The 26,105-nt window shown below is 42.6% G+C and overlaps 1 protein-coding gene across 3 annotated transcripts in view; it reads left to right on the top strand.

Annotated features, from left to right (window-relative positions):
- PDE8B (phosphodiesterase 8B) overlaps positions 1 to 26,105 on the top strand; it is a 157,480-nt gene that overhangs the window by 114,432 nt on the left and 16,943 nt on the right. For 2 of the 3 annotated variants that reach the window (XM_066602851.1, XM_066602849.1), the window contains exons 2-12: positions 260 to 319; positions 4,461 to 4,651; positions 8,304 to 8,363; positions 11,721 to 11,778; positions 12,092 to 12,180; positions 13,425 to 13,503; positions 15,316 to 15,456; positions 17,682 to 17,770; positions 19,242 to 19,302; positions 25,087 to 25,138; positions 25,339 to 25,422. In XM_066602851.1, the coding sequence (XP_066458948.1) occupies positions 260 to 319; positions 4,461 to 4,651; positions 8,304 to 8,363; positions 11,721 to 11,778; positions 12,092 to 12,180; positions 13,425 to 13,503; positions 15,316 to 15,456; positions 17,682 to 17,770; positions 19,242 to 19,302; positions 25,087 to 25,138; positions 25,339 to 25,422 (964 nt within the window). The remainder of the gene's footprint in view (positions 1 to 259; positions 320 to 4,460; positions 4,652 to 8,303; positions 8,364 to 11,720; positions 11,779 to 12,091; positions 12,181 to 13,424; positions 13,504 to 15,315; positions 15,457 to 17,681; positions 17,771 to 19,241; positions 19,303 to 25,086; positions 25,139 to 25,338; positions 25,423 to 26,105) is intronic. The other variant, XM_066602850.1, reaches the window with a different exon arrangement.

Here is a 26,105-nt window from a genome sequence, read left to right as displayed (position 1 = left end):
GAGGGAGATAAGCCGCTGCAGCCTTCTCCTCCTATCCCTTCCTCCCTGTATAGCATTTACTCTAGGTATATTTTTTGGGTGGGTGAGGAAAGGTCAACTCCACGCTGGGAGAAGGTAAAATGCCACTTTCCTATAATAAGACATCCTGTATGATCAATTTTCATGTGCTCACATTTATTCCTTACTATTGCAAAACAGTTGTAATCTGTTGATGTAGTCCATGCGGTACCCAAAAATCAATAGCCTTCTTTTTGATTAGCAGGCATCATCAACAGAACTGTGGCTTGGACCTATGAGACTGACACAGGATCCCATACAGGTAGGTGTTCTTCCATATACTTTTACATATAGGCTGCCTTAGTTACATGTTTTCCTTCTAGGACACAATGCAGGTAGATATTAATGTACGTAGCCTTCCCTTTATAAAGTTGCGGTCCCTGAGTAATCAGAGATTAAATGATATTTTAGATTTTATGTGTGGGTTTTATATACATGAACATGCAGAATCCTTGAGGCTTAGCATTGGGAAACCTACTACCGCACAAACAGCCCCAGCAGAGAATTGTGAATACAGGTCGCCACGTCCAGCGGCTCTTCCAGGACTCACGGGAATTTAGAAATCTGCCATAAACAGAGTTGCTGTGGAAACAAACTTTAACAAAGCAGGGTCAGTGGAACCGAAGATCCAAGCCTCAGTGATTAAATAATTCACTTTTCTTGCAGTGTTACACATAAGACATGTAAGCACATTCAGATATTATTACTGCAGGTGCCCAATGGGTTCCATATTGACCAAGTTGGTGGGACTTCACAAAAAAATGCTGTATTTAGTAGCAGACTTTATGATATGGTGCACATCTCTGCAGGTGATTTATGACACACCAGGATTTTCATTATCTTCCAAATCAGAGACTCCTCCGATAAGGAAGAGCGACCCATCTGTAGGCAGCCTATTTTAAGGGTTCTTGCCCTTCGTCAGTATGGAGCTAGGTAGTGGTTGGCTAGAGGAGATGCCTTAAATGTGACTCAGGAAGGGTTCTGGTTCTCATTAAAGACACACAGCGAGTGTATGCCTACAGGTGGGTTACTCTTCCTCGTAGAGGAGACCCTGGTTTGGCCTTCATGAGCTATTTTGCAAAGAGCTTTGCCTGAAAAGATATGTTTCTACATTCGCTGAAGAAACAGTAACATTCATGAGTTATTATGAATGGGCATAGAGATATATCATCCATCTGGGTCATGAAGGATATCAGATGCGCTCTAATTGGAGTTACATTGAATGGACACTTTACTAGAGTCGATCATCTAATAACGCTCCTTTGGCTTTCAGAACTGCAGCAATTTGTCGTAGCATAGATGCCACTAGGTAATGAAATGGTTCTGCAGTAATATTAATTGATGCGAGCAGTAAGCTTCTTGCAATTGCCGCAAATTAGATGGAAGTACTGATATGCTCTGAACAGCTGATATGAGGAGTTAATTGATTCATGCTTGGACCAAATTCTGACTCTCCCATCAGCATTGTGCAACAGAAATCTGGATACATTTGAACAGGTGATGTTTCTTCACTGCTCAGTGATCCAATTTTCATACTCTTTTGCCCAACGGAGTCTCGCCTTCCTGCTTCCTCTTAGACGACAAGGGCGCTGGACCTGGTTGTCTGCTGTTCTAGCCCAACTGTGTTAAAGAACGACAATTTGTGCCTTCAATCAAGTCAATTGAAACAGCAGCATTGTATTTGGCTGCAATTTGCTTGAACGTGCACCGCCTGTTCCTTAGAATGATTCTTGATGTCTTCCTCTGACCCCATTTGTAGACGAGATATTTATGTACACAGAATTCCCTTTCGCTGGATGTTTTTCCTCAAACAAACTTTTCTTAGTTTACATTCTGCACTGTTGCACAGGCAAGTCCTACACAGTGGACAGTTTTTGAAATCCTGGCTGTGGTTCGTGTGGCGCAATAAGCATGCCTTGTTTGAAGTCACATAGATTGCTCAAGTTTCCTATACTATTGTGGATTCACACTAAAACTGGTCCAAGGAAAAGTTGCTTACTTGATTTTATGATTTTACGCACTTTGGGATCACGGGTTTAATTTCCATACAGAGAAGCTCCAAGGCCGGTGAATCTAACACAGTGGCCACTGAGTGTAGATGCATATAATACTTCACCTTCTTTATATACAATGGCTTTTCATTTTAAACCAGCACTACTTATCTGTGATATCCCAATTAAATGTCAATATATATCTCCCTTGTTCAGTTTCACTATTTTTGGTTTCAATATTTAGGCATTTTATAGTAAAAACAAGGAAGAACAGGGAACTGCAGTGTAGAAGCAAATACGGTTGGGTGGGCAGGTTGTTATATGATCTTGAAATGCAGATCAATTCAAATACTTTGAGGCAAAAGAAAAAGGCCAATAAATATAAAATAACAGTTGAGACATGCTCCATACCTGGTGGACATGTCCGGAGGTGGACAGACTGTGGTCGAAAGTCCACAGGCTTCTTAACCAAATGTTTGTAGGTTCGATTCCCAAATCCCCTACGATCTTCCTCCTTGGAGATCGCCCTGCACGATCTAGGTACCAAGCTCATAAACTGATACAATATATATGTATGGCTACAAGAATCCACATTGCCTCCGCTTGGAAATCACCTACTCTCTCCTTCTCTACTGTGCTCGATAGAGTATCCTCAATTATGCTATATGAAAGGATCCATGCTATTAGAACAGATACGATGATAAATTTCCAGAAAATTTGGCAACCTTGGATCGAAGGAATAGAGATCCCGGGACTATACCATATCATATCATCAACCTAGCCTTATTCTGGTGACTAAATAGAAACATACGTGCTATTTAAATACTTCTGATTGACAATGTGGATTCCTGGCGACCAACTGGTTTAAAATTTTTATGTTGACCCTTGTTTTGTTTTAACCCTATGACTTTGTAATCTATTAGACGCTATAGGCAAATACTATTTTTGATGGCAATATTTGGCCCCCTGGAAGCGGACTTCAGAATGTTACAAGCCTATCAATTGTACGATTGTAAAACTCAATAAAAACCTTTGAAACTAAATATAAAATAACAGTTACTAATAACCAAAAGTTCTGACATTAGGGGTCTTACTATGTTTAAAGGGGTTTCTGACATTAGAGAAACATTTCTACTTTATGTCAAGTAACAGCTCCGCTGTGTTCATGGGCTATAGCTGGTATTGCAGCTCAGCCCAGCCATTTGGGATTAAACTGCAATACCAGACATAGCTCATGGACTGCAGTAGAAATATCTCAGGAAAATGAAACAAACTTTTCTTTCTCTAAGTCTTTAAGTTTGTGTTCTTTATTTCATGTAGACAGCAATCTTGTTAGGTTGTTCCTCTTTCAAAGCTGGGGGCAAAAGCTAAATTAGGGCCCTTTTACATGGGATGACCTGTCGGGAGCAGAAACCCAACAGCCCATCCCAGCGAGGATTGTTCCTGTGCTTTTACAGAGGAACAATCATCGTTGAGTGAATGGAGGTGGATTGGGCTGGGGATTGTTCCAGCCACCTGCTTCCATTCACAGTAAACAGGCAGTTGTTCATAAATGAATGACTGCCTGTTTACATGGACCAATCGTCATCCAGTTTTCATGCATGCAGAAAATGAACGAAAAGAGAATTAATTATCATTTGGCATTCAGTTGGTGCATGCCTTTGCACTGAATAATCATTGTACACATTCTCATATTGAATCGGGAATTGGAACAATTTATTGGCCCGTGTAAAAGGGCCATTCGGGTGGCTTAACCTGGGAAGCTATGCTCTATATGGTCACTTAAAATAGTTGCTAAAGCATACAGACAACTCATATTTGTATGGTTAAACACAAAAGTATGCCCCTGCATCTAGCAGCCTCTAGCGAGCGCCAAGCCAGGTGATGCCACTTCTGCATCACCTGACCAGCGGTTTGGCAGTCACTAGAGGCTGCCAGGTGCCATGGTGTGCTGACAGCGCAAGCAATACAAGGTGAGGGGATTGCTGTATCTGCTAAAATCAGTGTGGATTTTGATCTGGTTTGGATGCAGAAATGCTGCAGACTTCGCTGCTACGGACATTCCGCAGCATTTCCGCCCCGTGAGAACATACTCATAGGCAGCATCTTGTCCTTGGGCCTCAGGATAGGCATCATGGATGTCTAGCGAATTGAGTGAATATAAAGGTTTTGGTTGCTTCTCATCTGTAGACTACTGTATAGAATTAATAAGGCTTTACAATTCTCGCCCGAATGTTGGTGATCTTAGCATAACTACATATGTTCAACATCTTCAACTATGGAGGAGAAGACGTGATATAAATCCTTTTCCAGTGAACTTGAGGAAAACTAATCAACTATATCCAAGTGAACATCTAATTTAATGAATGGTTTATAATCTACAGCAGTGATTCTTCTGTGCTGTTCCTCTAGGTGCTTCTAGTATTTGCTAAAGAAGATAGTCAGAGTGATGGCTTCTGGTGGGCATGTGATCGCGCGGGGTATAGGTGTAATATTGCCTGTACGCCTGAATCAGCACTTGAGTGCTTCCTCGATAAACACCATGAAATCGTTGTCATAGACCACAGATACCCCCGGTACCTTGATGCCGAGGCTGTATGCAGGTACGTCAGGAGTGTTTTTTATGTCTTTTAATTAGTTTGTCTGCAAATGCAAGAAAATTTGGATTTGGAGGAAAAATATTTATCCAAATATTTTTTATTCTTCCATTGTCTAGCTTCGTTTTTCATTTTTAGGGCTTAAATAGATTGGCGTGATTTTGTCCGTTATGAGCCAGTGATAATCATGAGCGCATAACAGGACGAAACTAAACCATTTCAATTGTTTCATTTTCACTAGCTGTATTCTCGTCCGTTAGTACTACGTGCAAAAAAGATAGGGCAGGACCTATCTTCCCACTTTTTTTTCAGACTCCCATGGAATAGAGTTTAAAAGGTAAAAAAAAAAAAGATTTTCCACTCATTCATGTGCAACTACGCTCCGTAGTAGCGGGCGTAGTTGCGCATACGCCTGTGTGAAGAAGCCCTCAATGTATGAAAATACTAGAGACTGCTTGTATCTAGCCATCCACACTTACAAGTCTACTCCCTAATCACCATCACTAAAAATGAAGTCCATGTGTTTGAACTGATAGAGGGGTAATATGTAGGTCTGGACATTGGTGTTAGGGTCCTTTTAGATGAGCCAATTATCGTTTGAACGAGCAAACGTCACCTCTAACTTTGACTTTTGGCTAAATCTGGAGGCAACATCTGGGGAACCCCAGTTTACACCCTTTCACCACATCAATTGGGATCTGGTCTTTGCTTGCAGATGTAGTCTCAGTTGTGTGGCTACTGACACTACTAAGCTGCAGCTGTGATCAGAGGTTGAGGCCTCAGTCAGATGGGGTTTTTTTTGTTTTTTTTTAGCGCACGAATAGCCATGCAAAAAAAAAATTAGCACATCGCGTGTTGAAAAGTCATGGGAATTGGTGAATTTGCACTCGCATGTCCTATTTAGTGCCTCTAAAAAACATACATGTGAACTATTTAATTGGAAAGCATTGGTTCTAATAGAGCCGCTTTTTAAGCGCGCCTATTCATGCGGTAAAAAAAAATCACTCGTCTGACCGAGGCCTCAGGGTGTGAACAGATATGAAATCAGGAGACTGAGCCCAGGTGGGGACAGGATGCACATACTTCAGTACGGGGGTGAGACAAGAGGCCAGGGCTGACAGAATAGGTGCAGTAAGATTAACACTCCTAGTCGGGGCAGGCAGCTGGCAGAGAGAGGAGTCCAATAAACGTAGTCGAGGTCAAGGATGGAGTAGACAAAATAGTCAGCAACAAGGAGGGGTAAGGAAACCAGCAAACAGCTGATCAGGCTTGAACAACAGATGGAACTAAATTGCTTGTGTACATTTCATGCAACTGCGATATCGGGTCAAGAAATTCTTGCAAAGATGTGATTTTTATGTGAGTGCGATGCGTTTTGCGAGAAAAACAAGTTGTACTCGCATCACAGCACTTGCAATTTTCTTGTGCATGATAAAACGTTACCACTAGAGATGAGCGAGTATACTCGCTAAGGCACATTACTCGAGCGAGTAGTGCCTTAGCCGAGCATCTCCCCGCTCGTCTGTAAAGATTCGGGGGCTGGCGCCGGTGACAGGTGAGTTGCGGCAGTGAGCAGGGGGGGGGAGAGGGAGAGAGAGATCTCTCCTCCATTCCTCCCCGCTCTCCCCCGCCGGCCCTTGAATCTTTAGAGACGAGCGGGGAGATACTCGGCTAAGGCACTACTCGCTCGATTAATGTGCCTTAGTGAGTATACTCGCTCATCTCTAGTTACCACCTGATGCCTTGGATTCCAATGCATCAGATCACACAGAAGTATTCACGCAGCATAAAAGCGCCCAGCCGGCCAGTATAGCCCCGAGCGCTTTTAGGCTGGGCAGGAAATATAGTCCTGGAACTATCTTTCTGCCGGAATACGTCGGCTGCTGCATAGACTCCTATGGAAGCCAATGACAGCGGCCGGAGAAGGGAGGTGGGAGTTTAGCAGTATGACTGCTGGGTGCGGCTGTATGTTTCCATCCTAAGGCCGCAGGCACCATAAAAAAGCGTGTACGGGCGCACAAATCTAAGGTTTGTGCACCTGTTCAGATGGCCCCAGGCCTGGCGCATATACGCCAAGGCTGCAGTGCCATTGGGCAGGGGGAGATAGCTGTTTCCCCTTTCCCTCCACCTTGCCGGATAACCTCCTCTCTCCTCCCCTCTGGCTGTTTTCAATGGGAGGGGGCGGGGTGGGGTGGAGCTAAGCTCCCGCCCCATGTCTGCAGCCAGCAATGGGCGAGGTGAAGCTTAGGTCTGCCTCTGTCCCGCCCCTCCCATTGCAAATAGGCAGAGGGGAGAAGAGAGGAGGAGAGAAGGGGGAGGGAGTTTAGCAGTCATACTGCTAAACTCCCTCCCCCTTCTCTCCTCCTCTCTTCTCCCCTCTGCCTATTTGCAATGGGAGGGGCGGGACAGAGGCGGACCTAAGCTTCACCTCGCCCATTGCTGGCTGCAGACATGGGGCGGGAGCTTAGCTCCACCCCACCCCGCCCCCTCCCATTGAAAACAGCCAGAGGGGAGGAGAGAGGAGGTTATCCGGCAAGGTGGAGGGAAAGGGGAAACAGCTATCTCCCCCTGCCCAAAGGCACTGCGGCCTCGGCGTATATGCGCCAGGCCTGGGGCCATCTGAACAGGTGCACAAACCTTAGATTTGTGCGCCCGTACACGCTTTTTTATGGTGCCTGCGGCCTTAGGATGGAAACATACAGCCGCACCCAGTGAAACCATGGCACACACTGACTGCTATAGGGGTTACATTTCATTAATGCACATTGACACATTGTCCACACTTGGTGGAGTGATGTGTCCTTTGCGGTCGCACACCCTAAAACCTGGCCCTGGATATGTCTGATCTATATCTGCTTAAAGGGGTTTTTCAGGCATTTACTATTGATGACCTATCAACAGGATAGTTCATTAGTGGTTGTTTGGCGACCCATCGCTCGGGATCCCCACCAATTAGCTGATCATCCGGCCTACTATCAGTGCAGCAGGCTGGACTTTATCATCAGTGGTCAGGGCTGCAAGTATAATAGACAGCGTAACTCCCATTGAATGCACTTCCTGCCCTGACCGCTGATGATGACATCTGGCCCGCTGCACTAAAGCGGGTCGGACAATCAGCTGATCATTGGAGATCCCGAGTATCAGACCCCGGCTGATTAAATATTGATGACCTATCCTGAGGATAGGTCATCAATAGTAAAAGTCACAGAATACTAATTTAAGACTTTTGGTTTTAGGCTCGGCTCACAGGATTGTATGTTTATCGCGTATTACGCTAGTTCTGTACACTCACTTGTAACTCGCAGGCAATCAATTACATTGCCTTATGCAGTTCCACTTACATTAGCATGTGGGAATTGCGTAACATGCGAGCGTAGAATAGAACGCAGCATTTTCTATTTTACCGCGTATATACGAGAGATAGAATGCATTCTTCTCTATGGGTGCATATATACACGTGCTCATACACAACTAATTTGCATATGGGGTGCGAGTATACACTTCATCGCTAGGTGACAGGAAATATTTTAAAAAGTGTGCGCTTATGGCCGTGTGCACCCGGTCTTACTATTATCATCCTTAGTATTTGTAGCTATCTTTGGTCTGTTTTCTTCATGCTGACTGGCACTGTTGTTTTTTTATTGTCCCTGTTTGACAGGTCAATACGAGCTACAAAGCCATCAGAGCACACTACAATCCTGACCGTGGTTCCACGTGTGTAAGTTACTAAAACATGGTTTACATCTTAAAGTGTATGTCGGATTATAAACAACTTTCCATAAATCAATAGTACAAGCAAGTATAGGAAAGAACTTTTTAATATACACTACTGGTCAAACGTTTTGGAAAACAACAATTTTTACAGTATTTGTTGAAATTTACAGTTTAATATCTAAAAAGGTACTTTGAAATGAAAGCATACAACAAATACACAAGTTAAGATGAATACAGTAATGGATTAACTTTGTTTCAACAAATTAAATCTAAACTTCAAAGTAGCCCCCTCTAGCAGATATAGCAACTTTACACAATCAAGGCATTCTTTCTTCATTTCAGATATTGTTCAGAAATTTCTTCCCCACCATTGTTGCAGAAGTTCCCACAAATGTGCTGCACTTGTAGGCTGCTTTGCTTTCATACTTCTGCCCAGTTCATCCCAAACAAGCTCAATGGGGTTTAAGTCTGTGGACTGTATAGGCCATACCATTATTTGGAGCTGAATCAACTTCTTCTTGTCCTCTTAAGGGCTCCTGCCCACAGGCGATAGTGCATTGCGTTACTCGCAGCGATAATCCAGCCGCGAGTAACACAGTGCACGCTTTTCATAGCGTTGCTATGGAAAGCGCAGCCACCTGTCCACGAGCGGAGAATCCTAGTGATTCTCCGCTCACAGGACTCAAATCGTGGCATGCAGCAATTCTCCACAATTCTCTGTCAGATAGGCTCACTGCAGAGAACTGACAGTTCTCCCCCCTGCTCCCCGGCAGCAGAATATCGCTAGCAATATTCCGCTTAGCCCGTGGACAGGGAGCCTAAGTAGTTCTGATTTAACCTAGAAGAATGTTTTTGATCATTGTCTTGTAATATGAACTCCTGACCTACTAGGTGTACACCACAGGGTATTGCATGGCATATCAAAATGCTGTTTTAGCCATTTTTGTCCAGTGTTCAAGTCACCCTGTACAAATTGCCAACTCTGGATCCAGAAAAAGAACCCCAGACCATCATGCTTCCTCCTCCATGTTTGACAGTTGGTGCCACACACTCAGAAATCATCTTTTCACCTACTCAACGTTGTACAAAAACCCTGTGTGATGTACCAAAGATGTCAAATTTTGATTCATCAGTCCATAAGACCTTCTTCCACTCTTCAGTAGTACACGAAAGGTGCTGCTTGACCCAGGAAAGTCTTTTTTTATTTTGCCATCTTAGCAGTGGCTTTCTTACTGATAAGATGGCAAAATAAAATTATCTGTCAACCTGCAGATATAAGTCTTCTGTTCACAGTTGAAATAGAAACTTGTTCATTTTTTTGCTGCATTAAGCTTTGCTTGAAGATTTTGTGTTGTGAGGAACCAATCATGCAAACTGTTGACTCTCAAAAACTTGTCATTCAATTTTGTAGTTTTGGCCTTTGGTCTGCCAGTCCAGTTTCCAAGTGCTTTTTGATGGTGTAGAAAACTATTCACCTCCATGTTGGCTTTTTTGGCAAGTTCTCTGTCGGATAGACCTATACTTCTCAGGGTCATAATTGGCTGTCTGGAGGGTTTTTCTCCAGTTTCCAAGTGCCTTTAGATGGTATAGGAAACTATTCACCTCCATGTTGGCGTTTTTGGCAAGTTCTCTGTAGGATAGACCTATACTTCTAAGGGTTATAATTGTCTGTCTTATTTGGTTAATTGCCTTTTTCTTGCCATTATGTTAACAATGTGCTTTATCCTGAAGAACAAAACTGTCCAAATCTTGCCCTAGAGCAGTGTTTCTCAACTCCAGTCCTCAGGGACCCCTAACAGGTCATGTTTTCTGGATTTCCTTAGTATTGCACAGGTGATGTAATGATTGTCGGTGCCTCAGACATTGCCACATGTGTTCTTACTATAGGATATCCTGAAAACATGACCTGTTGGGGGTCCTGAGGACTGGAGTTGAGAAACACTGCCCTAGAGGGTATTGTAATGCAGTCTGCTCCAACACTGGTTATATAGAATCATGGGGTTTGAAAGTAATCTACAAAAGTTTGGACAGCTGTAGGAATAATTTACATCCAATTTCAAACCATAATTTGCTTTCTGTGCTGCAGAGAAGCTGTACTTGAAGTGTTCCCTAAAAAGAAACCCTTTTGTTAAAATGATAAATTTAGACTATTGTTGCATTTCAGGTTAAAGTTGTATAATATTTTTATGTTTTTAACTTATTTGTAAACCTCTGAACCATTTCACGTTATTTGCTGGACTTAAACTGTGACAATGTCAAAAATAATTTGAAAAATTGAAGTGTTCTAAAACCTTTGACCGGTAGTATATCTCATACAGAAAAAGTCTTTGCTTATCAGGTCTGTTAACACATTTGACATGTTGCATTCTTTCAGGAGTCCAAAAAAAAGATTAATTGTGGTGTTTGATGCAAAACTAGAAAATGTAATTTAAATGCTTCATCAAAAACAGAATTGGGAATTTTACCGAAGTCTAATGAAGATGAAAGCTTGTAAATGTAAACCTGTTTACCTGACATGTCCACAGATATATCTTTCCAGTATTGCAGAGGGTATGTATGTGTGTAGCTGCACATTCCAGCGCTAAAATAACTGAAAATCAATGTAAAATTAATTAGCATAACAGACAAGTAATTTCTGACTGTATAGGATAAAAACAAATGCAGGACTGGAAACAAAAAGTGGGCTTTATTATCTTACAGAAAATGTTCAAAGCGACCGGTGTCAGTGGCTATACACAGATGCACACGGCTGAGCGTAGAGCAGTGGATGGCACATAGCATTTTTGGGGTCACCATTTCACAAAACGCTTGTATTCAACGCTACAATTCGCCAACATCACAAGGTATTGCTGTGTATTCATCTTAGAGAGCTGGCTTAAAGTGACCCCACAAGAAGAAATCCAGAGGGGTCAAGTCCGGGGAACATAATGGCCAAGAACAGGGCTGTGTTGTCCAATCCAACCGGTTCCAAACGAGCTGTGAGCCAGTGATGCTCAATTCTCCGGGAATGAGTGCCATTGTGCTGATACCAAACCCCTTGACACTGCACCAGTAGAAGGTCATTAGCCAATCATCCACCGTTGTGTTTGGAATGCACAGATATCAGTTATCATTCGAGGTGCCGTCAATGAAAATGGGACCAAGGAGCTGTTCACCCCGGATTCCAATTGCTACCAATGATCAAATACATTGTTATACTAATTTGTCTTAAATTGATTCCCTTCGGCAATTTTACAATTGGAACAAACATGGTCCACATGCATACCCTTCCGCAATGCTTGAAAGATCTCTTTTACCCTAGGATAGGTATCTCTGTGAACACCCTGTATGTAGAAATGATGACATCTTTGTTTTGTCTCAGTGGACCAGATCAAGAGGAAATATCAGTCCTCCCACTTCTCCATGCTGGATTCAATAGGGTAAGCAATATTAGGACTTAATATACAAGTATAAATCTATATATGTGGCAATGACTGCCTAGATGGCAGCTATTTATCAAAATTGTCTGTTTTTATGACTTGGACAGTGTACCATGGTATACAGGGTGTAGTAGTGGTAGTAGATGTTGCTTTCAGAGGGACCAGAAGCTGTGCATGACCACAACAGAAGAAACATGGTCTTACATGGTGCCTATTTAAATGAATTGGTCACTATGTATTACATGGTGACATTAAGTCCTCCAGTACCTATTCACTATTTACAGCAGATCTCGTTATTTTGTCTATTTTTCAGAGATTTATGGAGAATTACAGTATGATTGCTTGTTACAATGAACTAATCCAAATAGAGCATGGGGAGGTGCGATCTCAGTTCAAGCTAAGGTAGGTATATGGTTTTATGTCATCTCTTGTTATGTGAATAGACTAATAGCTGATCAGTGATGTCTTAGTGTAATCATGCCTAAATAACTGCATCCTCTATGTTGCATACTGTATAGCTTAAAGATAAAAAATGGAATAGCAATTCATAGGGCAACTCCGTTAGTGCTGTAGAATATTGATGGACGAGCGGGAGGAATCATAGAATGGTAGGGTTGGAAGGGACCTCCAGGGTCATCGGGTCCAACCTCCTGCTCAATGCAGAATCACTAAATCATCCAAGACAGATGTCTGTCCAACCTCTGTTTGAAGACTTCCATTGAAGGAGAATTCACCACCTCCCGTGGTAACATGTTCCACTTATTGAGTTGGTGTAATTATGCTACACAGCATCTGAAAGAGGGAGAGGGAGCTGAGCTGTGCACGTTCATGAGAGAGAATAGCTGATCAATGCTGGGTATGTCCCCAGCCAGAAACTTCAGTCTAAGAGATAGTGCAAGTATGAGGCTTTCTTAATGCTTGAGGAGGAAAACTCAATGCAAAAATGGATTTCCTAGGGCTAATTAGTTCCCCAAGGAGACGGTGAGCTGATGCTTTGTTCTTCTGGACTTTACTTTGTTTCTAATTAGCCAAGATGGCTGTCAAACTGAAGAAGAAACACTTTTTTCAGAGATATAGTCTCCCTATGTAAATTCAACAATATAGGTGATTACTAATAAATATAGCCTGTGGTCTGGGGGGCATACTATATGTGCAACTAGTGCCCATAGGCAAGGGGGTCCACTGTCACATCGAAAAGCAGCTTCCTATTAAATTTCATGGCTCACAACTACTGGTGGAGTGTGACAGAGACATACTGTATAAGGGTGATCTCATATGAGAGTAGGGAATTCCATGCATTTTATATATGGGTCATTTGCTTTTTGGGTCTGTATGTCTGGGTCTGGGTCCCTGTATCCTGGTTCTTGTGTGCTACGGCTGTTAACACTGCACTGCTATTAGCTTGAGTAATGGTTTTATGCATCAATCAATTATAATGAGACACTATCAACTGCCTCAAATTAAGTCTCATTACTTGTCCAAATACTGTAGCTGCTTATTCTAAAACTACTTTTATTGATCCATGGTTAAGTGAATTGTAATTAAGTGCAGTTACCCAGCTGGAGCCTTACATCAACCTTTCTACATCCATTTTGACAGTATATTATATGTGCATTGTATATAATGATTGAACGTTTGTGTTGTAGATCCTGTAATTCGATATTTACCGCACTGGATCACTGTCAGGAAGCCATAGAAATTACAAGTGAAGAACACGTCATACAGGTGCAGAAAGCTGAATTATCTCTAGATATTAATATAATTGTGCCCATAAGATTGTCCACGTTCAGCAGCCAAATCAGCATTCCTATATTCCTCCATAATGAAATACAATTAGTGAATAGAGTTTAACGGGAAATATAATAGCCTTTGTATGCAGGGGTGTAGCTAGCTCATCTAATGCATGAGGCGAATAATGAGAAGGTGCCCCCCTGTATATTGGGACAGCATATCTATCACATGGTGGTCTTAGATACAGCAGCTCATCTTAATTAGGTAGATATAGAAGGTAGTGATATAATTAAACCGTCCCCCTAGCAGGCAGAAATAGTATTGCCTCTAGCTAACGCTGTGCTAATATATCATGGAATTGGTGTCAAAGTGAAACCAACAAATCTCACCATCAAGATGGTGCCTGATAAACATCAGACAGGGGGCTGCCCTGTATGGAAGTGGCTGCAATACATAGAGAAGACCTTCAAAGGCTGACAGGCAATAAGGTGAGGGCTGTAGGGTTGAAAAAATGTGTTTTCGCTGTAGTGGCCCTTTAAAGTTACATCTATTCAGACAGTGGAATGGAAGTAAGCTGATGCCTGGACTAAAGCAGCTATGTTAAGGCGACAAGGCATCCCGATTTAGGCAGGACAGTTTTGCTTTGGGAGCCTGTGTCCGCTTTCTACCGGGACCCCAGCGAGACAGCCATTTGTCCCATGTTTGGGACATCTGGTCACCAAGAAGGTGACTAACAGCCGAGGTGCTGCAAGAAGAGGTCAGGGGAGGAGGTGCTGATTGGTGCTGATTTCATACTATGCGGCGCTCCCCCTCACCACTGAAGAAGGCTTCCTGCTATCGTCGCTTCCCGGCTTCCGGTACCCAATGGCCTGATTAGGTGTGGTGTTGCTGGTCAGGTGATGCTTGTCAGGTAAGGCCACTACAGGCCGCTGGGAACCAGAAGCCAGGGAGCGCTGACAGCGGGAAGCCTACGGAGGAGGTGAGGGGGAGCACCGCATAGTATGAAATCAGCGGGTACGCGGCTGATTTCCAGCCAAAATTCGCACAAATGGTACAGATTTTGATTGTTTTTTTGGGTGCAGAAATGCTGTGGAATTTGCTCCCTGTCTTTTTTGAATCGGCCCTGTACTTTTTATAATGACAGAGGTAAAATCACGTGTCGTGATAAGCCCCGCCCCTGACCACACCCCTCTGTCCCACTTTGACCTTGGGAAAATCTGGTCACCTTAGCTATGTATATGAATGAAGAACACAACATTAAGTAGCTTGAAATCAATGCACAAGCAGTAAAGCAAAGTACACTGTGTGTACAAAGGTACACAAATTCGTAAAGCAAAGTACACTGTGTGTACAAAGGTACACAAATTCATATTTCCATTACAACTGTGAAATATTTTCATAAGGGACTTTAGTTTTTGAAAATCTTGGTATAGTTCATAACATTAGGAGACATTTACTAACAGGTTCTGCAAGAAAACTGGTATAGAAAAGTTGCAAGCTTTTGCGCAAGTTCCACTTGCACAAAGATTTTGTGACTTTTCTTCCTCCTGCATCGGCCCCACCACTTTTCTGAAAATTGAGCAGGGATAGTCACGAGATGCTGCCCCAGACCGACAGATTTATGTATACTCTACACTACAAACTGGCGTACATTTCTGTCAAGGCGCGCAGAGATGCCTCTTTGTGTATTCAGCTCACAGGAAATGCTGGGCTTAGTAAATTCCCCCTTGGTTTTTTGGTCTATTTGGTAATATTTTTGGTAATCGCAGAATAACCTCACAGTTCTAACTACTTTTAACTTGTCAGTATGTTAATCCAGCTTTCGAGAGGATGACGGGCTACCACAGGGAAGAACTCCTGGGCAAGGAACTCACAGATTTTCCAAAAAGTGACAAAAACCGTGCAGACCTGTTAGATACTATCAACACTTGTATCAAAAAGGGAAAGGTATGGAGTAACATGGCTTGTGTATATATTTTCACGTTTCAATATACTGTATATCACCTCTTACCCTCCTAAAAAGCTTCACTTTACCACAGTCCCATTGACTTAAAGGGGTTGTCTGCTCTCTTTTCCACTGATGACCTATCCTCTGGACAGGTCACCGGTAGTTGATAGAATTGAATCATATGGCCTTTTATTAGTATAAATATATTATTATTTGAATTTCTTTTCTGCATGGCTTTATCCCACATTGGCACATTTCATACTTCTGCAGATTAAATAATCAGAAACAGAGGAGTTCTCCACTTTTAGGCAATCCATTTATAATGCCCTTTAAATGGGTATTCCCATCACAGACTTTAACGGCCCTTTTACACTCAATGATTATCGCTCAACATTCGCTCAAAAGCCATCTTTTGAGCGATAATCATTGCTTGTAAATGTGCACATCTTTCACTTTTCTGCCAAACAATGATTTTATGTTCAGCATAAAATCCATTGTTTGGCAGAATAGCTGATAGCAAGGACTTCACGCTGTGTTCTCCGTGGGAAGCGCTGATAACATTGTCTTAGCTGTCAGGCCCGCTGCAGAACAAAGAGAATGTATTCAGAGAACAGACCACCCGCTCTTCTCTGAATATAGCTCCTAGTGGCTCACATGCATTAACAAGCTACTAATTGGCATTAGTACCAATTAGTAGTTTATGCAAAACGATCGCTCAAAAGCCATCTTTTGAGCAATCATCTTTGTGTGTAAATGGGCCTTTAGACTTTTATGGCAAATCCACAAGATATCTTGAGTTAGTGTTCCCTCCACATCTAACTACCCTGAATGCGGTCGTCAGCAGTGGTTGGGAGGAGGGAAATAGCTGATTACCTTGCGCTATTCTGTCTTAGTAAGGCTGCATTCAGACGAACGTATATCGGCTCGGTTTTCACGCCGAGCCGATATACGTCGTCCTCATGTGCAGGGGGGGGGGGAGGATGGAAGAGCCAGGAGCAGGAACTGAGCTCCCGCCCCCTCTCTGCCTCCTCTCCGCCCCTCTGCACTATTTGCAATGGGGAGAGGCGGGTCAGGGGCGGGGCTAAGGTTTTCGAATTAGCCCCGGCCCGCCTCTCCCCATTGCAAATAGTGCAGAGGGGCGGAGAGGAGGCAGAGAGGGGGCGGGAGCTCAGTTTCTGCCCCTGGCTCTTCCATCCCCCCCCCCCTGCACACGAGGACAACGTATATCGGCTCGGCGTGAAAACGAGCCGATATACGTACGTCTGAATGCAGCCTAACTGCCATAGAGATCGATGGGTGTCACAGACCAGCATTGCACAGTGAACTATGCTGTGTTTATAACTCGGGGGCTGCAGAAATAGTGTATTTCATTGTGCTTTGCTGATTGTGTAACTCCCATTGACTTCTATGAGACTCACGGAACCGTTGTAGCTGAGACAAAGTTGGCTGTTTCCATCCCAGATGCCTCATAATCAGTGGTGTTCCCATCTTAGCCATGTTTGGCCAAGATGAGAATACCCCTTTAAGGCTTGTAGTGAGACAGAAAAACAGAGTAAAGAAAATGGCGCTGCTCTACGTTATTAAAATCAGTAAAAAAATTACGCACGCCCTCAAAGTCATCATTGTGTAGTAATGTGGAGGTGTACCTGCTATCATAATGTACAGCAAACAGCAAAATCAGCAAAAAAAAAAGTCTGGTTTTGCTCTACGTAGCACTCTTTAAAGTTATGTTTAGAAGACGACACCCTCAGCTTAGCACCGGCTGCATTACTGAAGAGCCTCCGTTCGAGCTGCTATAGAGGACTAACATGGCTCTCCGCTGATTGCAGTGCCATTGCTGAGGCACGTTTTTTGCACTTTTTTGCACTGCATGGTGGTGGCAGCAATGTATTAGTTTGGGCATTTGTAGGGATGTGCAATTGTGCTAATATTCATTTCGGCATCATCTTGTATGCCAGGGTATAATTTTTATTTTTTCTTGTATGATGGCACACTATATTAGAGAAAGCCAATAAAAAGTACCAGTCTATGGTAGGCCGTATTTACATGGCCGATAGTGAGTCACACCCAAGATTGTTGGATGCGACTCGCATTGCACAGCACGCAGAAGGTATGTGTATGACACCGCACACGCATACTCTCTCATTTTGTGACAATGTTTAGTCAACTGACATCCCAGATTGTAGTCACTTCATGCGGACATGTTCTCCATTCTTCATTAAAGGAATGGCAAGGAATTTATTTTGCAAGACGGAAACTTGGAGACACCATCCAGCAGCACGTGAAGGTCACTCCAGTTATTGGACAAGGGGGGTGAGTACCAGAACCCTTATATTACAGTGGTTATTTACTGTACAACGGGCTTCTAGGTGCGCTTGTTGGCTACAAATAAACTATAAATCATATCCCGATAGTTTGGATTTTCAAAAAGAATAATTTTCAGAAATGGCCCCAGTGCTTAAGAACCCCTATATATTAATTGTATCCATCTTTAAGGAGTCAAATCTTTGTTGTTAGGCTGGCTTCACACCAGTGTTAGCACATTCGTGTGTTCCTGGGTGCTGTGTTTTTGTGGAATGAACTATGCTTTCTGCGTTCCGCATATTCACAAACGAATGCACCAATTGAAATGGCTAATTAGTTTCAGATGTGTTCTTTTTCCAGTGCAATTACGCAGGGTTTCATGCATCTCCTTACATACGTCCCATTGACTTCTATGATAACCCTTGGTGCACAAAAAACACAGAAAAATAAAACATGTTCTGATTTTTTTTTTGCATGACTAAAATGTGCGCGCAAAATATAGAAATGTGAATGAACCCTATGAAATCAATGGGTACTATTGTCTGCGTATTGTATGCGCAAGTACGCCCATGTGAAGCCTGCCTTATTAGAATAACATACTGCAATACTGATTCACCTCAGGGTGAGTCAGCAGAAGGGCAAAGCACTATGGGAAAATATACAGATAGCTTTTATTTAAAAATAAACTATACTTTGTCACCTACATGGCTGCGTTGTATGTTATCAAGAACTGGAACATGACTGCCATGTACAGTAAGGCTTGACACTACGAGAATGTACATGGCAGTATGTATTTTTCCCTAATTTTGCATCATAACATATAAATTGTCATTGCATATATTACAGCATTTCCAGTGTTTCTAATGTCAAACAATCCCTATAGGCATGTCATATTGTAAAAATAGACAACGTTTCAAAGTAAGGATGGTTTCACATCTCCGTTGGAACCGGCAGTCGGAGGTTCCATCGCAGATCAGGCCAAAATACTGGAAGAAAAAGTGCTGCATGCTAAAAAACCACGCAACTGCGCGGTAAGCGAATGGACCTCATTAATAGTCAATAGTCTGCTCAGAATTCCCTTAGTCGGCAGAAATCCTCCTAATGACTGAAACAGGGGCACCTGTCCTCTTTTCCTGAGGCTGCACGCAGCTAAACTCCCTCCCCCTCACTTTTTCGTAGCTCCCATAGGAGTCTATGGAGGCTCTAGTGTTTTTCAGTCCAAAGATAGGGCAAGACCTATATTTTTCTGCAGCAGAAACATTTTGGTCGCTGACTTCAGTCGCTTGTGTGCTATCTTTTTTGTCCCAATTGTTTTCCATGGCTTGTCTGAATGAAGCCATTGGTTCTAATGGTCACGATTATATTGTGCGGCTAACTTAGCTGTTTATATGAACGAAGCCTAACTTTGTTATATTGCAAATGTAGTGTGTTGACAAGTAATTTATGTAGTTGTTTAATTATTACATGTTTATGTTACTAGGAAAATTAGACATTTTGTGTCTATCAAGAAGCTGTGCAGTTCTTCTGACAACAATAAACAGGTAGATATGCTTCATTTTTTTTCTTTACCTAGAAAGTAGAAGTTTTGTTGAGGGTAAAAAATGAACATTGAGTATCAGTCACTTTATACAGAGGCAGAAGGAACTCATTGAAGTAACAAGAATATACATGGATCAGCCTCAGCCGTAACAGTAAAGCTACATACATGTGTAGGGAATGGCATGGCGCTGGTTGCGCAAGTAAACTAGCTCTTCATTCACTTTTATTGGGTCTGCGGGGACACCAAAGCAGCACGTGCTTGGGTATTTCTGTCAGCTAAATTGAAATGATGAAGCACCAACCGCACATTCTAAGCCAGTGCTCCATTCACAATGACATCACTGCGGGGAGAGAAGCGACCCAGTGGATAGGGAATGAAAGGGTTGTACCACAATTCCACGTTAAGTTGGAAAACCCATTTTAAAAAATCTGCCGTTAACGTCTTGGTGGCAAATAGCACGGGACACCTTCAAAGGTCTTCTGGAGTCCATGTCTTAACAGGCTGGAGCTGTTTTGGCAGCATGAGAAGTATTAAAAGTGGGTATTAAAAGCTGTATTTATGATTTTGGATTGTTTGGATTGAAAATTAAAATACCCGGTTTCCCTGAAAATAAGACCTACCCTAAAAATAAGCCCTAGCATATTTTTTCAGAATTTTTGAGGATGCAAAATGATTTTTCAGGGCTTTCAAGGATGCTTAAAATATATGCCATACTCCAAAAATAAGCCCTATAAGTTACACTTCATAAAAAAGTCAACTTAAATAGTGTCCAGACAGCTATTCATATAGAAAAGTTACATTTTTTTGAGCAAAAATTAATATAAGACCCTGTCTTATTTTCTGGGAAACAGAGTATTAAAGTCATGTGAAAAAGATGCTGTTCGCATTGAGTTTGGACTTGGCATTTGGTTCACGTGTCATGAAAATCATTTGTGGTTTTAGGCCAAACATGTGGACTTGATATACTGTGTGCAACTATACTATAGTGGTGTACATCACCCATAGAAACTCATATTAAAACGTGCATACTGGGCAGAGTAATTTTATTGTGGTGGCCCACTGTATAGGCAAGCTAGCATAAGGGAAAAGAAAAAGTACATGGCGTTTCAAAAAGATGGACCTAATTTCAAAGCAGTATATTTCATAATGGCAACATGTTACAATTATACAAAAAGTATAGTTAAAACACATGCTGCACCGCAATTACGGAGTGAGTCTTAGAATCCTAAAATGGTAGAGTTGGAAGGGACCTCCAGGGTCATCAGGTCCAACCCCCTGCTCAGTGCAGAATTCACTAGATCATCTCAGACAGATATTTGTCCAGCCTTTGTTTGAAGACTTCTTTTGAAGGAGAACTCACCACCTCCCGTGGCAACCTGTTCCACTCATTGATCACCCTCACTGTCTAATATCTAATCTGGGTCTCCTCCCTTTCAGTTTGATCCCGTTGCTTCTAGTCTTTCCGTGTACAGATGAGAATAGGGCTGACCCCTCTGCACTGTGACAGCCCTTCAGCTATTAGGTCTTCTTTTTTGCAAGGTAAACATTCCCAGATCCTTTAACCGTTCCTCATAGGACATGATTTGCAGACCGCTCACCATCTTGGTAACTCTTCTCTGAACTTGCTCCAGTTTGTCAGTCTCTAAATTGGAGTGCCCAAAACTGGACACAGTATTCCAGATGAGGTCTAAATTGCAAAATGCAAAATGCCTTGTGTTGCAGGTTTGCCATCTTGCGAATGACTTGAGGCTAGGGGCTTTTGTGTGCTGCGAAAGGCATCCAGCAGTTATCATTTGAAACTCTATGTCTCGCCTTTTCAAGTGGTAAGAGTTTCATCTCACAGCGGTTCGTGGTTGCAGGGATACAAATTGGGTCCATCTTTTTGAAACTTCCTGTATATCAACATATACTGCAACAGCTCAGCAGATGCCAAAAGGACACCCTTCTGGCATACACCTGGCCTATAGGTGTCTATGGGCCCACTGAAGATACATATTGAATGTTGTGTGAACAAAGCCTTGGTTTGTCATGTATCAATATTATGTTGTGAAACTGGAGAATCAGGTCTGGGCAGCAGTGTACTGTGACATATCTTGTTATACCCTGAAGGGCAAGAAATAATGGTCCTTTAAGAAGAACATGATTTAGCAATGAGTTTTCTCCAGCTGCTAGAATGATATTGAATTAATGTGGTTGGCGTTTGCTTAAAATTGTACAGAAATCTGAGCTTTCATTTTTTTGCTGATGCTCTGCTTCTATCAACAATACTTTGTAAATTTGTGTCATCTTGTCGACTTTTGCAATATTTAGGAATGTGAGTGGCATCTGAAAGACTTCTAGCTTCAAAATCTGGGATATTACCAAACATAGGCTGGGGTCACTCGGGGTGGAATTGCCGTGGAATTTGCAAGCGTACTTTCCACACGGAAATTCTGCATGCATTGTTAAACCTGAGACTAAGCAGCAAAGTGGACGAGACTTGCAAAAATCTCGTTCACATGCTGCGGACAAGCCACGCGGAAACTGACATGTTGTGCGGAATTCAAATCTGTGACAATTGTATCGCCGTTTCCACTGCGGGTTTTTTTCTTTCTATGTGGAAAGATTTATGCAGCAAAATAAAGGCAGAAAATCCACTTTAAACCCCCATCAAATGGCGCAGGTTTCGAAGCAGCCTTTCCGCTACGGAAATCTCGCAGAATTTCTGTGCGGTCCTGCTGCAGACATTCTGCGAGATTTCCGACCCGTGGGAACCCAGCCTGTGGCTGCCTTTACACAAGCACATATACGCAGCTATTCACCTGCGCACATACTGTGTTTCCCCGAAAATAGGTCCTACCCCAAAAGTAAGACCTATTGGGTTTTGGGGGGAGGCTTGAAATATAATGCCTCCCCCGAAAATAGGACCTATCTCAGGTGCCCCCCTAAAAAATCAATACTCATCTGGTCCGCGGCATCCCGATGGTCTCTGGCAGTGCTGCAGCAGCGCGGCGTCCTTCTCGTCTCACAGCTGATCTTCTGCTGGTAACAGGGGTTTGAATACCCCGCTCTTTGAGACGAGGAGGACGCTGCCCCGCTGCCGAACACCATACGCAGCAGACCAGGTGAGTATAAGGCCCCCCTCCAAAAATAAGACACTGTGCCCTTTTTGAGGGAAAAATAATATAAGACAGTGTCTTATTTTTGGGGAAACATGGTACGGCAGGCATCAGAAAGAATGCATTGGATTCAAAGCATTAATTCAGCTTACCTGGCGTATTTCCGCAGGTAAATAATTGCGTATATAAGCTCATGTAAAGGTAGCCTAAGGGCTCGGTTAGATGAGCACTTTTTTGGGCACACCTATGTGTACAAAAAATCTCGTCTATTGGAACCATTGCTTTCCTATGAAGTGTCCACATGTCCATTTTTTAGAGGCGCAAAATACTCGCTCTTGCGAGTATTTTGGCAACCCCTGCAGCAATTAAATATAAGCCCTACCCTGAAAATCATTCCTAGCTGTTAAAAAAAAAAAAAGTAACTCACCTAGAAGCGCTGTCCGGTTCTTCTCCCCATCTCTGTCAGTCTTCATCTGTATTCTGGTAGCCGGGGATTGAAAAATCTCTGCCTCCAGAAAGTGCTGCCTCTGATTGGCTGAGCGTTGTGACCAATCAGAGGCAGCGCTCAGCCATTTATCATGTTTTCCTATGGAGCCTTCTTTGTATCTCATTGCAACGCAACACAATAAAAAAATCGCGATCTTATTACAGGCGGCAGCAATGCGATGCGAGAAAAAAATCATTACGGTTGCCCAAAAATTGCGGGAACAAAGATGTGATTTTGCCATGACTTTCTTGCGGCAAAATCGCAACCCCCAGTGTAAAACTATCCTAGGTGTGCAGTACTATGTTTATCGTCTATATAAGTACAACAAGTACACGTATAACAGTACTGTACAAAAGTTTTAGGCAGGTATGGAAGAAATGCTACAAAGTAAGAATACTTTCAAAAATAGACGTGTTGATAGTTTATAGTTTTACTCAATTAACGAAATGCAGAGAGAATAAGCAAAAGAGAAATCTACATCAAATCAGTATTTGTGTGACCACCCTTTGTCTTCAATGCAGCATCAATTCTCCTAGGTACACTTGTACAAAGTTAGGGATTTTGTAGGATTGTAGTCAGCTGTATGAGAAACCAATTATACCAAATAGGTGGTAATGATCATTTTTATATGTAGGGTGAAACAAAATCGTTAACTGAAACAGAAACCGCTATGTAGGAGGCTTAAAACTGGGTGAGGAACAGCCAAACTACTACAAAGGTGAGGTTGAGGAAGACAGTTTCATGTCACAGGTCATACACTATGGCAAGACTGAACACATCAATTAGACACAAGGTAGTTATACTGTGTTAAAAAGGTCTCTCCCAGGCAAATATTTCAAAGTAGACTGAGGTTTCAAGATGTGTTGTTCAAACTCTTTGAAAGACGCACAAAGAATCGGGCAACATTGAGGATTGTAGATGTAGGGGTTAGCCAAGGAAACAGTGCAGCAGATGAAAGACACATCATGGCTGCTTCTCAAAATCAGAAGATGGGCAGCAGCAACTGTCCACAAGTGCAATTGATGCTGTTTTGAAGGCAAAGGCTGCTCACACCAAAAACAATATCATTCAGATTTCTCTTTTGTTCATTTGCTTTGCATTTTGTTAATTGACAAAAACAAACGATTAACACTTCTATTTTACCCAGCAGTGTATCGTGTATTCATCTACCCTTTATGGACATTTATCATGCTCAGTTTTCTGCCACATTCATTGTTAACGTGTAAACCACATATGGATGCAAATAACGTTTCACATCCACATAGATCTGTCACTGCCCAAGAGAATTAAGATGTGAACATTGAGGCCGCTTTCACATGGACAATGCAATATTTCCGTAAGAAAATTGCAGTGATATCACATCGGTGGTCCGTGCGATGTCGCTGTGTTTTCTCGCAGCGATATCCAGATTTTTTGTGTCGCTACAAAGTCGCACGACTTTGTAGCACCATGTGCAATAATTTTCGGGGGCCCTAGCAGCATAAAAAAAACAACACACGCATCCCCTAAGAAATGCTGTCAGCTCCGCCGCATCTTCTCCCCCGGTCCCCGCTTCCCTTGGACAATTCAGCACCATGGACAGCTGACACAGCCTGCTTATTAGCTGTTTTAAGAAATGAGAACAGCTGTAACAATGTTATCAGCTGTAATCATCTTTACCTGGGCAGAACACAGCGTGCAGTCCTGCTTATCAGCTGTTCTGCTGAATGACAGTTTTAAGCAGAACTAAAAAAAAAACGTCGTTCGGCCGAACAGTGAAATATGGGCACATTTAGACACAACGATTATTGGCTTTTGAGCGAATTTTCAGTGATAATCGTGTCTGTGCGATGTGGAAGTGACCTGATATCAATAATGATTTAGATTCAGCTAACGATCTTGTGAAATCTATGAACTAATTTTATTACTTACGTATTCGTTAGAGATGAGCGATCTCCCTCTCTCCCTCCCTCCCGATCCGCTCCGCAACCCCCTGCTCATCCTGTGGCCCCCCCGAATCTTCAGGGACGAGCCAGCAGTTACTCAAAAAAGGCGATGCTCTCTCGAGTAAACCGCCTTACTGAGTATGCTCGCTCATTTCTAGTATTCGTACATTTCCCTGAGTAGTAACAGAGGAACAGCACAGATGCTCCAGAATTTTTATGCTATGGGGAATGCAAGTATTTACTAAATATCACCTATATTTCTGTTCTGTTTTCAGATGTACAAAATAAGTCGAGATGAAAAACTCTCAGGAGACAACGCCCTTACAGGTTATCATTTTATCACTTCTATGATACAAATTCCCAAGATGCTGCAGAGTCTTTACTTCCTTGATTCTAGCTTAGATTCTTATCAGGAACTGAGAGGAAACTATAATATTATCCAGTGAAATAGTACCCAAGTATATCTATATTATAGGAGCAAGCCTATGTCAGCTCTCTATTAACGTGTTCTTAACGTTGTCTTGCAGAGTCCCATTCTCATTCCTTCAGGCGTAAGAACAGAAGGAAAGAGTCGGTAGATGTAAGGTCAATCACGTCAAGAAACAGTGACAGTAAGGAAAATGTCATTCACCTCTTAGTGTACTTTATAGTTCTCTTAAAGGGTATACGGCCCTCTACACGGTCCGATGATCGAGAAGGAAGTTTCCTAGTTCATCGATCACCTGCCCAACGAGTTAGCATCTTCTGCGCGACACCAAAGATTATCTTTGTCAGCGCACACCTTGTCTTGTGAATGCAGGATGCACTGCCAACAATGATGAAAGTGTATGGAGGATGAATGATTGTATGTTTGATCATTCATCCGCCATATATTCTGAATCAGCCTGATGAAGGCCAGGTAAACAAGTACCGACCTCATTGGTCAGCACTCGGCATCGGAATCCCATCGAGATGGAAAAAAGGAGCCTTACTGCTAAAAGGAATTTCTGTTTATCACATTTAGCTAGGGAATTGCTATTTGTGCGGTTTATCTCTATAAGGCTGGGGTCACATCTGCATTGGAACTTCTGGTTGGAGGTTTCGTCGCAGATCCGGCACAAAATACCAGAAGAAACAGCTCCGCATGCAGCGCTTTTTCTTCTGATAGCAGAAACCAAACGGACCCCATTATAGTCAATGGGGTTCATTCAGCGCTGTTCAGTTCCGTCATAAGACAATCCTGTTCGGCCAGGGAATTCTGCTGTCTTGCTCCTCGAATGGAGCAGAAAACTGGAATTCCTGCTATAGATGTGAA

The sequence above is a fragment of the Eleutherodactylus coqui genome, chromosome 5 (genome assembly GCF_035609145.1).
Source record: "Eleutherodactylus coqui strain aEleCoq1 chromosome 5, aEleCoq1.hap1, whole genome shotgun sequence".
Lineage (NCBI taxonomy): Eukaryota > Metazoa > Chordata > Amphibia > Anura > Eleutherodactylidae > Eleutherodactylus > Eleutherodactylus coqui.
This window is presented reverse-complemented; position numbering and strand designations above follow the sequence as displayed.